Below are 14,518 nucleotides of genomic sequence, written 5' to 3'. Positions count from 1 at the left end.
GGACATCGAGTGATAATTGCCTATGTCCACCAACAGACCCGGGGATCCCTAAGGTAGGATCTAGGTGGTGGTCGTCAATCCGGTTCGACATTGGAACATCGCTCATACTCGGACAAAGTAGTGTTCAGAGTTCTGCACCTTGCCAACTCGGAGCTGCCTTGGAAGCGGATCGCTGTGATGACTTGTAGATGAACGCTGTTGGTGTTATTTACGCACTATTAGCTAAGGTGCACATCGAGTTCCTGAACGCGAGCTCGGAAGCTTATCCGGCCATTGTCGTGCGTGAGGTTGATAGGGGGTCATGTTCATATCCCATCTTCTATATTCTCTATTGTCTTCCGAGTAGCAACCTCGCACTCTCATCTATCAGCTATCAGACAACCAATAAGATCTCGAGACGTAAACATAACGCTCGTAGCTCATTAGCAAGCAAGGCCAGACTCAGCCATGGACTGCCAATAGCCAGCTCTCGCAAACAGAACGTCGAATCCGCACTCACAGCAACCTCACACCGCGCTGTACAGCATCGCCGGAAATGTCTGTCAGCCGGTTCAACACCCCGACCAGATCTAAATCTCGGTCCGAGATGAATTTGAAGCTGGAAGAAACCCCTGCGAAGCCTAGTAGTATTGTCAACAATGATAACGATGACCACCCGTTATTATTGGAACTGGCGTCGTTACGGACCTCGTTGCGCAAGTTTCAGCACGTCTCGCATTTGAGCTCTATGCAGTTGCAGAGCAAGATGATGGAATCGTTATTGGTCAACGAACAGGCAGAGAGGTTGAAGAGGGAGTTGGAAGCCGCTAAAACCGAGCTGGAAGCGTTGCAGTGAGTTCAGGGTCTAGCTTCCTGATATCCGCTTCGGGGCTAAGCAGAGCTGTTTCGCTTCCTCGCAGCAAGTCCACCCCGGATCCATTCCCCACACCTTCTTCTCAAGCCCTCTCCGAACTCACCTTGGCCCACCGCCGCCTTTCCAGCAAACTAGACCACACTCAGAACGCCTTTGAAGCTTCTCAAAAGGTGGTCGCTGTGAAAGAAGCCGAAGCGGCCACTTGGAAGAGAGAACGAGACGCTATGGGGGTCTTGTTACAGGAATGGAGGGATCGGGTTATACAGACTGAGAGGGAGAGGGAGGAGGAGAGGGTCAGGAGGGTGGGAGCAGAGGAGGAATTGAGGGTCTTGAGGGGTGTCTCCTCGGGGGGTCAGCTTGAAGTGTCAACAGGGGGCTTGGCCGTTCAGCCTGCTACTCAACCAGAAGGACACCAGATACGGCCTTCAGAACCAACATCCGACGTCAACGTACAACAGACCGGGTCTCTTCCACCAACAAGCTCTTCAGCTCCGAGTCACAGCCCAGCCGAACTCCAAGGCCTGAAACGACTCACAGCCGACTTTACCACCTCCCTTGGAGCTTGTCACGAAAAGATCGCCCACCTGGAGACGCTCACAGACGAGCTCAAGGCGTCCAAGGATATCGCCGTACAAGAGGCAGACGAGGCTCGGAGTCTGTATGCGAAAGTTCAGGGGGAGATCGAGGTGATAAGGGCTGAGGACTTTGGGGCTGGCAAGGTCGTCGAGCGGTATATGTAAGTCTCAAGTCGGATGGGATCCCGAGTTCGGGACGTTTTGCTGACATAATGGTTGTGTGAATCACAGGGCCTTCACGCAGAAGATGACGCAACAACTTCATACTCACATGCAGACAGCCAACAACCGCCTTTCGCTTACCGTGACCAACCTCCGCTCCCAGCTCTTCGCGACCCAAACCTTGCTCTCCCGGGAAGAATCCCGGTCTAAACAGTTACGTGCTGCCATCGACGAGCTGGCCGAGGGTTACGAGAGGGAGACGTTTGGACGGAGGCGCGAAGTGGGACTGAGGATGAAGGCTCTGGAAAGGGAGGAACGGCGGGACGAACAGGGTCGACGTTGGGTCGATCGAGTTCGACGCGAACGGACCAGGCTTGACGTGTCCAGCGGGTCGAATAGTAATGGCTACAGCAACAACAAGTTGGGAGCTAGTCCGTCCCGACGGACGACCCGGTTGAATAGTTTCGGAGGTGGGGCGAATGCGGGATCAGCATCGTCTACGAGCTTGTCGTCCATGTTGGGTGCTCCTGCACCGCACGACTATGCTCACGGCGAACAACTATCGCTCCTCTGGGACCTGCTCGAATCGGGTTTACAGCTGTTTAAGGATAGCACCGAGGATTTGGTCGATCGCGTTTCGCCGGGTTTGGCAGCAACTACCGACGGAGATCTCGTAGAAAGCCCGATCGACGGGCGGAACCTCGGAATGGATAGTAGTCTAGGTCGGATCTTGCTCGCTCAAGAGATCGTCACGGGGTTGACGGCGGACCTGGAGAGGGAGGTCAAGCGAAATGTCGAGTTGGAAAGGGAGAGGTTGGGTTTCTTGTCCAGCAAATGGGATGAGCCGGTGACTGCGGAGCCGGATGAGCAGTCCAAGTCGGGCATGAGTGAACAAGCGACGGTCTCGGTAACGGAGGTAAACCCCCTTCCTGCGGTTGAAACGCCGTCAGAAGTGGCAACAATAGCCGGTATTGGGCACAACGAGGATCCAGAAGACGGAACGAAACCGGCTGCGACAAATGGCGAACCAGATGAATTCTTCGACTCGATCGAGGAGGATCCCCTCAGACCACCTCCCACCCTGACGTCGAGCGACCCCACACCCACAATCTCCCCCGAGGTTGAATCCTTGATCAACCGGTTACGCACCCGGAACCCGTCCTACCGCTCCACCCAGAAAGCTCTGCACGACTGTGCCCTATCCCTTACAAACCTCCGAGGTACTCGACAACAACTCCCAGCGGAATACCAGGCCGCCCTCCAGATTTTGCTCGACGGAATTCATGATGTGATAGAAGACGTCCGGGTGGAAGTGGAGATCGCCATCGCCGACGACGATCGGTCTGCCAAGGGCCATCAGACCGTTCTCTCGCTGCAAGGTAACGACGAGAACGACGGCATACGAATACAGGTCAGCAAGGCCGCGGAGGCATTACTCGATCCGGAAAGGACGAGGTCGAGGGAAGGGAACTTTGATAGGAGGTTGGGGGACGTCGAGCATGATCTGGTCGAGATCAAGATGGCCATCCTCGACGTTCAGTCCAGAGAGGCTCTGAGTCTAGGTCCTCATGAAGGAGACCTGCTGAACCCTCATCCGCTGGATGCTAAGCGGGAAGAGACCCTTGACCCGTTTACCAATCTGAATCTCAAGACCGTCAACGTTCGGACACCCAACGCTATTAGCGTTCCCATGAACGTCACCCGACCCGCCGTTTCGCCCGGTCTGACGGACCGACCTGGGCTGGGTAACAACATGAAACGAGGGTTCTTCCCCGCGCTCAGTCGGACGTTTTCGGGTACGACGCCCGTGGTGCCGCTTTCACGGGCCGTGAGCTCGAGTAATATTCACGTCAACGGGAATGGTAATGTCGGCACGAATGGGGTTAGGAATGGGCGCGATGAAGGGCTGGCGATCAATGGGCATTCTAATCACGAAACGGGGGCCGATGCGAGCGTGGGAATGGATGACGCTGATGATGGGGACGTAGAATAGATGCAGGTGACCGACGAGGATGTACAGAGCGCACCATGAATATGCGGATTCGGATCTATATCATACCACATCCAAGTCCAACTTGCCACTGATTCGAAGCCGTGTGTGCTATAACGTTATATCGCATCGACCTGACGGCATCAATACCAACGGTGTCAAATCTTGTCGTTGACGTACGGTTTGACCTACCGATTCGGCAACAGTGTTGGGGTCTAGCTGCCCAATTACAACAAGCGCAAGCACGGCAAAGAAGGCTGAACCCAAGCAGATGAATATGGATGGTACCAATTGATGCAGAGAAGAGTAGGATCTCGCTTACCGGCGTTTCCAAGAGCATATGTAAACTTTTCTCTGGGGTCTGTTTTGCCAACTCCCAGAACAAGCTGATGCACAGGCCACTCAACACCGTCAAGGCCACCAAACCCCCAATCCTTCAGAACAGTGAAGATCCACATGAGTCTGATGACAACCGTGATCATCCTTTTGCCTACATACCAAGCAGCAGAACGTTTTGAACCACCTTGATGATCACGGCTGCATGGAGATATGGAGAGCCACCCAACAGCCAAATGACTGGAACTCGCGATACCTGCCCGTCAGATCCGCCCGTCCTTCCCCCCTCTACTCTTTCTCGTCGTGATCATCACGCCAAGTCTCGCCGAAACCGCGCAACCGGCTCCGACCATCAGAAACATGGAGAAACCCTGTTTCATCGTCCGCCTCCACCTTTCCTCGCTGTCGTTCCCGGCCCGCGTGAAAGAAACGCCTTTTGCGTCATCGAAGGGGGAGAAAAGAAACGTTTCACCCCACAATGACGACCGGCAACGGGTTGACGCTGCAGTTTCTGCCTTGCCGTGATCAGGTGAGACCCTTCCTTTGTACCGCCCGCATCACAACAACAAAAGGTTTGCTTTCATCCCCCGCGCTCCCGCCACTTTGCGCGAGTTTCCCATCATTTTCCATCATCATCAATCACCATCGTCGTCGTCCTTTCATTTTCGAGCTCGCCCTAGAAAATTATATATACACAGCAGAACTCTAAAGTCTCTCCCCCTTTCGAATCAAAAACATTGCCCTTTCTCTTCTCCTCTTTCAATCTCACACCTTCGATAATCTCACCCTTATCCCTAGTCCTCGTCTTCGACTCTCTCAATCTCTCAACCCTTCATCTCAAAACCTCATTCTACCTATAACAACTTCGATATGCGTCTCTCTCTCATCGCCCTCTCTGCTCTCCTTTCCGTCACCTCGGTGAGTTTCGATCATGATCTCACCTTGTCTCCATCTTGACGCTGACGATACTCCGTCCGTGTCTGCTCGAAATCACCAGGCCAGGGTCGCACCCCGTCAAGCCGGATTGGAAGGCGCTCCTCAGTGTGTGCCCAACTGTCTGGCTGTGGCTCCGTACAACAAGTCAGTTCATAACCACGTTTACGCTCCTTTTACCCCCCTCTCATTTGACTGATCACTTATCATGGACCCCTTCTCTCATTCCCCTCATCTTACACTAACCCTTCATCTGCTGCTCTGCATGACCTCGATCAACGACCCTCAGCGGCCCTTGCGACCCGTCCGACCAGGCCTGTTTGTGTCAAAATGAAGGGACCCTCGCCGCTGTGAACGGTTGTCTGGCGGACCAGTGCCCTGACCAGCTCGTCGAGGCTCAAGCGTTGGCTTTGCAATACGTAGGTCCACCCCCTCCTTTCCTGTTGTCATTCGAACAATGCAGTATCGGTTGGCTCACGATGACCCACTATCTGGATTGATTGATGGACCCCGACTCGGACAGTGTGCTGCCATCGTCGCCAGCCAAAGCGCCGCTCCTACCACCACCGCCACCGCCACCGAGACCGAGACCGTTACCTCTTCTTCCACCGCGGCCGAGATCAGCGAGACCGTCTCCGCCCCTGCCCCGACCTCGACCGCCACCGCTACAGAGACCGCGACCGCTACGATCGTCTCTACCACCTCGCTCGACGCTGCGGCCGCTGCTTCTGCCAGCGTTTCGTCTGCTGCGGAGAGCGCGAGCGAGAGCGTGGGCAGTGAGGTCGAGAGCGCTACTTCGGAGGCTGTGTGAGTGGAGCAGTCCGTTGCTCTGGGGATTGAGTTCCGATAGGGAGCTGATATTGATATGTCTTTTCGTGGAAATGTACAGTGCCAGCGCCTCGTCCGCCTCGGAATCCCTCGCTGCTAGCGCTTCGTCCGTAGCCGCCTCTGCCTCCGAGGCCGCCGCGACCGGGATCTCCAGGTCAGTCCACGTCTCTTTCACATCTTTGAATGACCTCCATCTACATATATTGATCTTCGATTCGATCATGCTGCTCGACGATGACCCTTTGCAGCGCCGTCGCCGGAGTGACCCAACGTCTCTCTTCTGCCGCCTCGTCCGCCTCTTCCGCGGTCGCTTCGGCCACGTCGACCGATAACGCTGCCGTGGGTCTCGTCAACGCCGGCAAGATCTCTACCGGGATGTTGGCTGGAGTTTTGGCCGTCGTTGTCGCCCTCTAAATCGGTGGCTCACTCGGATACGAGTCGGAGGGTAGTGTGGGGTAGACTTGTTGTTTCTGCGGATATATACACGGGACGAACGCAAGGGTTTCTGCTATTTCCTCTATTTAGATTCTGTTATCGTGCTTTGTTTATGATTTTGCTCTTATATAATGAATCGATGAGTCCACATAGAGCACATAACTACCTGAAATAGGTCTAGGCGCCGACTGCCTGACCTGAAACGGGGTTATCGACTATGCTTTTCCAATCCCGCATCTTCACCCGGCCCCCGGGAGCATCGGTCGGACCCGATTCGTCCCTGAGAGAACGGATTTGCATCCGAACTGATAAGAGAGTGCACCCTCGCGCCAAGCCTCAAGAAGGGGTTTTCCAATATTCCGAGTTGGGTTTTCCAAGAATCAGTGCGCAACTCTGAGCCATGAGCCATCGCTAGCATCGTTTATATTTCAAGGGCATCGCATCGACAGCCACGGGACTAGCCGGACTAGCGGATTGGGTGAGGGGTAACTGTTGGAAAAGCAGTGGTCGATAGCGGAACGAGGGTGGGGGTATATATATATTCCTCGCATGGGTCGTAATCGTGTTCCGGATAGCCAGACGATCGTGACCCCTTCTATTCTCTTTTTCCTTTTCTGCCCGTTGTCATCGCGATCGTATCCACCCAGACTCGTACACGCAGATCGAGTGAGAACTAGAGAAAGACAAGGAGACGAAAGGGAGTCTCACTTGCATCTCGTTCTTCGTCGTCGTTATCGCAAGAGCAAGACGGATCGAAACGGAAACAGCGTAGATACGGTACAGCAGCATACCACGGCTGGACGTATAAAGAGGATCGCGAAACGTGGTAAGCCGCTCGTTGAGCTCTTATGGATCCTGGTTTGATCTTCCCATCGATCAGCAAACTGACTTGAATCAAGTTACCCTCGCAAACTCGCAGATCATACCAGTCAAGAAAAGAGAGATCGCGAAACGTAAACCGTCGAGATGAGGTCTATTATCGCTCGAACCTCTACCCTTTCGAGGACATGTCTCCTCCGACCTGCCTCCAACGTGTCGGTCCCAACCTCGTCGATTTTGGGCTTCCGATCGGTATCCACGACGTCGGCGTCGACATCAACGGCAAAGACGCCGTTGCGATCCCACTCGACCACGGCCATCTCCCCGGCTTCGACCGCTCACTGTACCCTCTTCCCCCCCACTCACTCTTCGACTTCGATCTTCAAACCCCTGGATACCTTTGCTCCGCGCCACATTGGTCCTAGGGAAAAGGACGTCGACGCCATGCTCTCTTTCCTCGGGTACAAGTCGATGGAAGAATTCGTCAGCCAGACCGTACCGGGAAACATCAGGATCAAAGAGTTGGACGATAAGGATATTCGGCCGTTGAGCGAGTTGGAGTTTATGAGGCGGGCTGAGAGGTTGGCAGCGGAGAATAAGATGGTGAAGAGTTATATCGGGATGGGGTATCATAATGCCATCGTACCGCCGGTGATTCAGAGGAATGTGAGTCCGAGTGTCGAGAGGACGTGGGTTCCGGGTCGATGAAGATGACTTTTTGAGCTGACCATCACTGACGGTACGTTTCGGTTTCTCTAGCTCTTCGAGAACCCGGCTTGGTACACCGCCTACACGCCTTACAGTCCCGAACAATCTCAGGGACGTCTAGAATCTCTCTTGAACTACCAGACGGTCATCACCTCCCTCTCCGGTCTGCCCATCGCCAACGCTTCCCTGTTGGACGAATCCACCGCAGCGGCCGAGGCCATGACCATGTGCCTGGCCACCTCGTCGAAATCGGCCGCCCCGAACGCTCAGGTTAAAGAGAAGGTCTTGATCGTCTCCTCCGGGGTCAGCCCTCAGACCTTGGCGGTACTTCGGACGAGGAGTAAAGGGTTCGGGATCACCGTCCAGGTCGTCCGTGATGAGGAACTCCCTGCGGCGATCGAAAAGGCCGGGAAGAGCTGTTTCGGACTGATGGTCCAGTACCCCGATGTGGACGGTGGGATCAAGGACCATCACGCCCTCGCGACCCAAGCCAAGAAGTTTGGGATCAAGGTCGTCGCCGCTACAGACTTGCTCGCTTTGACCATGCTCAAACCTCCGGGCGAATGGGGAGCGGATATCGTGCTCGGAAACTCGGCCCGGTTTGGGGTACCCGTCGGGTATGGAGGACCGCATGCGGCGTTCTTTGCTTGTACGGAGGCGCTGAAGAGGAAGATGCCCGGGAGGTTGGTCGGCGTCAGTAGGGATACAAGGGGCGAGAAGGCCTACAGGTTGGCCCTGCAGAGTGAGTTCAAGATTGGGTTTAAAAGTATCCGCGTAGTGGATTGCGGCTGACGTGATGTCACGTGGGATCGTCTGCAGCCCGTGAACAACACATTCGACGGGAAAAGGCCACGTCCAACGTCTGTACCGCTCAAGCTTTGTTGGCGAACATGGCCGCCATGTACGCCGTCTACCACGGCCCCGAGGGGATCCGCAACATTGCCGGCAAAGTCAACGCCCTGACCTCGATCCTGAAGCGGGTCGTCGAGGATGCCGGGTGTGTGATCACCAACCCCGGTGGTCACTTCTTTGACACCCTCTCCATCGACGTGAGCAAGATCGGAGGTGCCGACAAGGTTCACGCCGAGTCGGTCAACCGAGGGATCAACTTTAGGAAGATCGACGACAAGACCGTCGGTGTGACTCTGGATGAGAGCGTTGGGTTGCTCGATCTGACGGATATCGCCAATGTCTTTGTCGCCGTCTCGGGTGGCAAGGCTTTCACGGCCGATAGCTTGTCAAGCTTGGCAGCCGACAAGTTGTCGTTCTCGACCGAGACGCTGGGTCAGTCGATCGCCTCGGCGCCCAAGGAGCTCGTGAGGACTACCAAGTTCTTGCAACAGCCCGTCTTCAACACCCACCGTTCCGAGACCGAGATGTTGAGGTACCTCTACCAGCTGCAAGAAAAGGATTTCTCGCTGGTCCACGGGATGATCCCCCTTGGATCGTGCACAATGAAGCTCAACTCGACCTCGTCCATGACCCCACTCGCTTGGAAAGAGTTTGGAGGCGTCCACCCGTTCGCGCCCGTCGAGCAGAATGAGGGGTACGCTACGATCATCAAGGAACTCGAGGACGACCTCTCGCTCATCACCGGGTTTGACGCGACGAGCTTGCAGCCCAACTCGGGTGCGTCGGGAGAGTACGCCGGGTTGATGGTCATCAAGGCCTACTTGGAGTCGATCGGCGAGGGAAAGAGGGACGTATGTCTGATCCCTGTCAGCGCGCATGGGACCAACCCGGCCTCGGCGTTCATGTCCGGTATGAAGGTCGTTGCCGTCAAGACCCTCGCTGATGGATCGCTCGACCTGGCCGACATGCGCGCCAAGGCGGAAAAGCACAAGGACAGCTTGGCCGCGGCGATGATCACCTACCCGTCGACCTATGGTGTGTTCGAAGAGGGCGTCAGGGAAGCTTGTGATATCGTGCACCAGTACGGCGGACAGGTCTATCTCGACGGAGCCAACCTGAACGCCCAGGTCGGGTTGACCAACCCCGGTGCGGTCGGTGCCGACGTCTGTCACTTGAACCTGCACAAGACGTTTGGAATCCCCCACGGTGGTGGTGGACCCGGTATCGGACCCATCTGTGTACGAGGACACCTCGCACCGTTCCTCCCCGGACACCCGCTCATCGACTGCGGCGGGTCGCAAGCCATCGAAGCCGTCGCCGCTGCACCTTGGGGATCCGCCTCGATCACCACCATCTCTTGGGCTTATATCAAGATGCTCGGAGGGAAAGGGTTGACCGATACCGCCCGGTTGTCGCTATTGAACGCCAACTATATCGCCAAACGGCTCGAGGGGCATTACACTGTCAAGTACTCGAACAAGAACGGCAGGGTCGCTCACGAGTGTTTGATCGAGTTGGCCGACTTTGACAAGCAGGCCGGGCTGAAGGTCATGGACTTTGCCAAGCGTCTGCAGGATTATTCCTTCCATCGTAGGTCCTCATCGCTTCACCTTCCACATATCCTCGTGCTAATTTACAATCGTCCTCACTTCAGCGCCTACCGTCTCGTGGCCCATTTCCACGGGAATGCTCGTCGAGCCCACCGAGAGCGAGAGCAAGGAAGAGATCGATCGATTCTGCGATGCGATGATCAGCATCCGACGAGAAGCCGAGGAGGTCATCCAGGGCAAACAACCCAGGGACAACAACCTGTTGAAGAACGCTCCTCATCCGATCGCCGTGTTGACCGAGGACAAGTGGGACAAGCCGTATTCGAGGGAACAGGCCGTCTACCCTGTGCCCGAGCTCAAGAAGAAGAAGTTCTGGACGACCGTAACCAGAATCGACGATGGTGAGTCGAAGCGCGTTCTTACTTTCGACACACTCAGAGCCGATTTCTGACGTCGAATCGTCAAACTCATTAGCCTACGGTGATACCCACTTGATCTGCACGTGCGACTCGGTAGAGGAATACGCGGACAGCACCGAGGGTGACATGACCATCTCTGGCGGCATCCAAAGCAACACGTAGGGGCGTCAATCCAGATTTTTGCCATTCACCGAACTCAGGCGACCATCTCTGCCCTGTTGGCCATCCTTTCTCTCTTATTATAATCGACTGGGGGTCCTCAACACCCTCTTACGACTCTTTACGACCTGCTCAGAGGCTCAACGCCGAATAACGATCCTAGAAAAAAATTGCTCTGCCGCTTTGTTCACATATGTACCCGTCAATTCAGCGTAGAATATTATCACAATCATCTGCATGCTGTGTGCCTTAATAAAACAGTATGAATTTACCGAGAGCGTTTCATCGCCTTTATCGTGTTAGTGCTTGAGATAGTCGGCTGGCGAGAATCCGTACTACTTCAATCCAAACCGAGCTATTTCTTGCATATACCAACGTCATCAACAATTTTTGCAACCGGTTTCAAAGCCTTATATTCCCACGAAATCGAAACATTCTGCTCTTACATTCGCCCACTAGTGACGACAATCTTCCGCATACCAATCGAGCGGGCGAGACTCGATGGTAATATCAGGCATCGTGCTCTATATTCCGAGCTTCGTGATTGAGCTCGACCTCGGTCTTGTGGCCCTTAAACTTGCGGAGCGATATGCCGCTCTCGAATACTGCAAGGTATGGTACTACTTTCAGCCATCCGTCTCCGTCGATGCGATGAGCAGAAACCGCGCGATGAGAAGACCCACGTTCGTCTATCTCGGCGGGAGAACGCCTTGCTACCTCGGGCACGATGAAGTAAGCGAGGACGACGGTCGGAATACCCGTACCAGCATAGCTAAGATACAGTGTTTCTTGTCAGTCCCAACTTGCGTACGAACCCCAAGAATATGCCGGATGCTCCCGGCAGTCACTTACAAGAATCCCGCCTTTGCCTTCCATCCTTTGAAATCGCCACTGCCCTTGATCATAATAGGAGCGACGAAAGAGAACATAATGGCGACCAGGTTGGTGATTGCTAGACCGTACGAAGCGGAAATGGCACGGAGCCGCTGTGTAGGGACCTCGGCAACGTATGCGTATCCGATGGCTGAGGCACCGGTAGTCGAGAAGATTGCAAGACAAGCGAAAAAGATCTGGGTGCGGGTATGTGGAGGTAACAGCCAGAAAGTCAGTGAGAACAAAGCGGGAATTCACAAGATGATGACCGACTGACCAAGAGAGCTCCGAGGGCTGGTTTTTCATAGTCGAAGCATCCGACGATACCCAGACACAGCACCGAGACGACGGTGAGCGCATAACCAGTCAAAACTAAAGGTCTTCGTCCGAAGCCGTCCGAAAATGCTGCCGTAAGGAGGACCGAGATGAGTTGAACGCAAGCGAGGATAATCGTGACTTGAAACGGGTTCTTGTTCCCTGCAACTTGGACTGAAGGGAGCCGATGGTCTCATTCAGCCAAAAGGCGAGCACATCCGAATCGGACTGGACCATGACTCACAAAAGTAGGTCGAATAGGTGTTGAATAGCGTCAAGCCGACAAACTGCAAGGTGAGCGGCTCAGCCGTGTAAGTAGGCGCGGTCTCTTTGAGGTTCGTTCTTTCCCGTACCTGTTGCATCAACTTGGGCCAGAGAGAGATCAACATCCGGATGCCATTTCTGCCCTTGAACAGCTCGAATCGACCGATCGAAGCGGACGCTTCCGCGGCGAGGCGTTCCGCTTCCAGAGTAGCTTCCATGATGCCCTGAAACGCGTAGATGGGACAGCCCTCAGACGCGTTGTTTCGAGACCGGAGGAGCCAAGGGAGATTGCAGGAAGAAGGGCTCACTATCTGTTGTTTCACGTCGTAACCTTGTATATGACCATTGTTCTTGAACAAGATGGATTCGGCCTGCGCGACTTTACCTTTGGTGACAAGCCACCCTGGAGTTCAAAACGACAATGACAACAAAGATGAGCTCGATATGGACCTTCTCGCACGTCACCCGCGTCACGACAGGCTCCCGAATGGAATCGTCACTCACAAGGAGATTCAGGCAGGTACACGAAGATGAGCAATAGCACGCCGATCATACCCCACTGAGGCGAGCAGAGGCATTCCGCCCCATCAATGATAGCTTCAGTTCTCGAGGATTCCAGAGCGATAACAAGTAGGCAGTGCTCACCTGAGTCAGGATGGGCGTCTTGAAGTCCATAGGGCTGTGGGCGGCCATCTCTCTCAACACAACCGGAGCGATCATTTGACCCACTACGAACCAGCTATTTGTTGATTTTCGTATTTCATTTGCGCGATTTTCTCGTCAGTACCATCCACGGACCCGCCTCGATATTCGACTCGTCCTAGCTAGGACCCGAAGAGAGAACGCTTACAATGTATAAGCATTGATCAAAAACCCTCGCAATTGGTTGGGAGAATGTTCCCCGATATAGACAGGCAGGGTCGCTTGGATGCATCCGACGCCGATCCCGGCAAACAGTTTGGCGATGAGCCAGTGCCAGTAGGTCGAGGTCACGGTCTCTATGGCGATGCTGACCACGAGGACGATCCAGATGGCGTACATGGCTGGTTTTCTGCCGAACCGGTTGGTAATGAAAGGCAATAAGATCTGGCCGAGGAATTGCCCGGCCGATTGGATACCTGTGCGTAGCGTTTCAGCATTAAATGTGCGCGGATGGGGAGTAGTGAGTACCCATGCGACGATCGTCGTACTGACCTCCCCATGCGGAAACGTATTTGCCATCCAAGATCTTGGCATTCTTCCCAGCCATCATCTCGATGAAGCCTTTGTTACTGACTGTACCGATTTCAAGAATCAGAATTCAAGGACCCAATCGAGGATACGATAAGCGACAGATCCGAGTTCGGATGGACGGGGGAAACTTACCGATCGATCCGTTCAGGTTGACTGTATGACAAGGTGAGGAGCATGGCAGATTTGGAGAACGGACGTACTGATAGTAAGCACAAGTCGGAGAAAGTACGGGCGTAGCAAGAAAAACGCACTTTGATACCCTTCGAGAGACGCCGCGAATGCTGCCATCATGCAGATAGCACAGATCCGCTTGTAACGTTTGATCGCTTGCCAAGTGGATAGATCGTCCAGCGAGGACTTCATCTGGACAACGGGGCTTGGGATGGATTCTTTCTTAATGTCACCATCATAGTCAATGTTGTCGATATGGACGGCTTCGGGCTTGATGTCCTGGTCCAACTGGGGGAACTGAGTGGAAGCGGTGGAAGGCATGTTGGTGGGGAAATTGGTCTTGGTTGTATCCGGATGATTACTGCTAATAGTCGCTTGGCAAAGCAATGTGATTGCAATTTGTCTGTGCTGGTCCTTAGGCTGTCATGCCTTGAAATAGGCGTTGTATCGACACCAAACGGTCCCTTCCCCTTCTTATTCGATGTCGTATCATCGTTGTTATATCCCTTTGCATACAGTCAGCATCATGTCTGAGTTCGAGGTCCTTGAGTATAGGGCCGACCATACGCTGCGCCATGACTTTGAGCCGAGAAGTTCGATGGCACGGTCCGTCATCAGTCCCGGACTACGGAACAGGTCACGCGCACAGGGCATATCTATCCCATATCCTGCCGGACCCGCTGTGATGTTACGCCGGAAGGTTCGGGATTGGGCGCCGATCGTCTAACGATCTTGCATGAATGTGGTTTGAATCCTTGAAAGACGATACGACGACGATGTATATTACTCAAATCCTGTTCACGGGGTCTGTCCCGGGCCGGGGTCGACCATCGATCACAGCCTCACGACTATCCCGAGGGGTGATCAGCGGGGGTAGACCATAGTATCACTGAGGCTGTGGTCACGAGTCCCAGTTCCCCTTTTCTTAGCTCGGATTCAAGAATAGCTAATAGTTTCGCACTACTTCTTACGATGATGGCTGTTGAATTGCCTCCGGAGCATTCTCGGAGCCGCGCGCGCGCGCGTGCGCTGAAACGCAAGAT

The 14,518-nt window shown here is 54.4% G+C and overlaps 4 protein-coding genes across 4 annotated transcripts; 3 read left to right on the top strand and 1 right to left on the bottom strand.

Annotated features, from left to right (window-relative positions):
• The first annotated feature begins 330 nt into the window (after window positions 1-330).
• On the top strand, window positions 331-3,611 carry HD553DRAFT_193719 (uncharacterized protein). Its single transcript, XM_046177043.1, has 3 exons — window positions 331-831; window positions 900-1,589; window positions 1,660-3,611. The coding sequence occupies exons 1-3, from the start codon at window positions 536-538 to the stop codon at window positions 3,581-3,583; spliced, it is 2,910 nt and encodes a 969-aa protein (XP_046038041.1). The 5' UTR covers window positions 331-535; the 3' UTR covers window positions 3,584-3,611.
• Window positions 3,612-4,569: 958 nt separating this feature from the next.
• Window positions 4,570-6,209, top strand: HD553DRAFT_367905 (uncharacterized protein). The gene is made up of 6 exons (XM_046184132.1): window positions 4,570-4,834; window positions 4,914-4,996; window positions 5,139-5,268; window positions 5,373-5,656; window positions 5,739-5,831; window positions 5,926-6,209. Exons 1-6 carry the CDS (start codon window positions 4,787-4,789, stop codon window positions 6,089-6,091), a joined length of 804 nt encoding a protein of 267 aa, XP_046038040.1. The 5' UTR covers window positions 4,570-4,786; the 3' UTR covers window positions 6,092-6,209.
• Window positions 6,210-7,078: 869 nt separating this feature from the next.
• Window positions 7,079-10,622, top strand: HD553DRAFT_269876 (putative glycine dehydrogenase mitochondrial precursor; the record flags this gene model as incomplete). The annotated part of the gene is made up of 5 exons (XM_046177637.1): window positions 7,079-7,597; window positions 7,691-8,381; window positions 8,459-10,081; window positions 10,146-10,442; window positions 10,516-10,622. 5 exons carry the CDS (start codon window positions 7,079-7,081, stop codon window positions 10,620-10,622), a joined length of 3,237 nt encoding a protein of 1,078 aa, XP_046038039.1.
• Window positions 10,623-10,900: 278 nt separating this feature from the next.
• On the bottom strand, window positions 10,901-13,976 carry HD553DRAFT_330990 (general substrate transporter). Its single transcript, XM_046181998.1, has 13 exons — window positions 13,556-13,976; window positions 13,437-13,457; window positions 13,266-13,346; window positions 12,922-13,189; window positions 12,717-12,810; window positions 12,576-12,630; window positions 12,380-12,474; window positions 12,161-12,295; window positions 12,052-12,094; window positions 11,770-11,981; window positions 11,472-11,689; window positions 11,303-11,391; window positions 10,901-11,224 (listed from the first exon to the last, which is right to left on the bottom strand). The coding sequence occupies exons 1-13, from the start codon at window positions 13,794-13,796 to the stop codon at window positions 11,130-11,132; spliced, it is 1,647 nt and encodes a 548-aa protein (XP_046038038.1). The 5' UTR covers window positions 13,797-13,976; the 3' UTR covers window positions 10,901-11,129.
• Window positions 13,977-14,518: the final 542 nt, after the last annotated feature.

This window comes from Filobasidium floriforme, assembly GCF_021052385.1.
Source record: "Filobasidium floriforme strain CBS 6241 chromosome Unknown HD553scaffold_6, whole genome shotgun sequence".
Classification (NCBI taxonomy): domain Eukaryota; kingdom Fungi; phylum Basidiomycota; class Tremellomycetes; order Filobasidiales; family Filobasidiaceae; genus Filobasidium; species Filobasidium floriforme.
The sequence above is the reverse complement of the archived record's forward strand: the minus strand, read 5'-3'. Positions and strand labels throughout refer to the sequence as shown.

Excerpts from the sequence above, each read along its gene's own strand:
- HD553DRAFT_367905 (XM_046184132.1), top strand. The coding sequence starts at position 4,787 with ATGCGTCTCTCTCTCATCGCCCTCTCTGCTCTCCTTTCCGTCACCTCG. Across the intron at positions 5,657-5,738 it reads AGCGCTACTTCGGAGGCTGT|TGCCAGCGCCTCGTCCGCCT; the intron begins GTGAGTGGAGCA and ends GGAAATGTACAG. Across the intron at positions 5,832-5,925 it reads GCCGCGACCGGGATCTCCAG|CGCCGTCGCCGGAGTGACCC; the intron begins GTCAGTCCACGT and ends GACCCTTTGCAG.
- HD553DRAFT_193719 (XM_046177043.1), top strand. The coding sequence starts at position 536 with ATGTCTGTCAGCCGGTTCAACACCCCGACCAGATCTAAATCTCGGTCC. Across the intron at positions 832-899 it reads ACCGAGCTGGAAGCGTTGCA|CAAGTCCACCCCGGATCCAT; the intron begins GTGAGTTCAGGG and ends GCTTCCTCGCAG. Across the intron at positions 1,590-1,659 it reads AAGGTCGTCGAGCGGTATAT|GGCCTTCACGCAGAAGATGA; the intron begins GTAAGTCTCAAG and ends TGTGAATCACAG.
- HD553DRAFT_330990 (XM_046181998.1), bottom strand. The coding sequence starts at position 13,796 with ATGCCTTCCACCGCTTCCACTCAGTTCCCCCAGTTGGACCAGGACATC. Across the intron at positions 13,190-13,265 it reads ATACGTTTCCGCATGGGGAG|GTATCCAATCGGCCGGGCAA; the intron begins GTCAGTACGACG and ends CGCTACGCACAG. Across the intron at positions 12,296-12,379 it reads ACGACGTGAAACAACAGATA|GGCATCATGGAAGCTACTCT; the intron begins GTGAGCCCTTCT and ends TACGCGTTTCAG.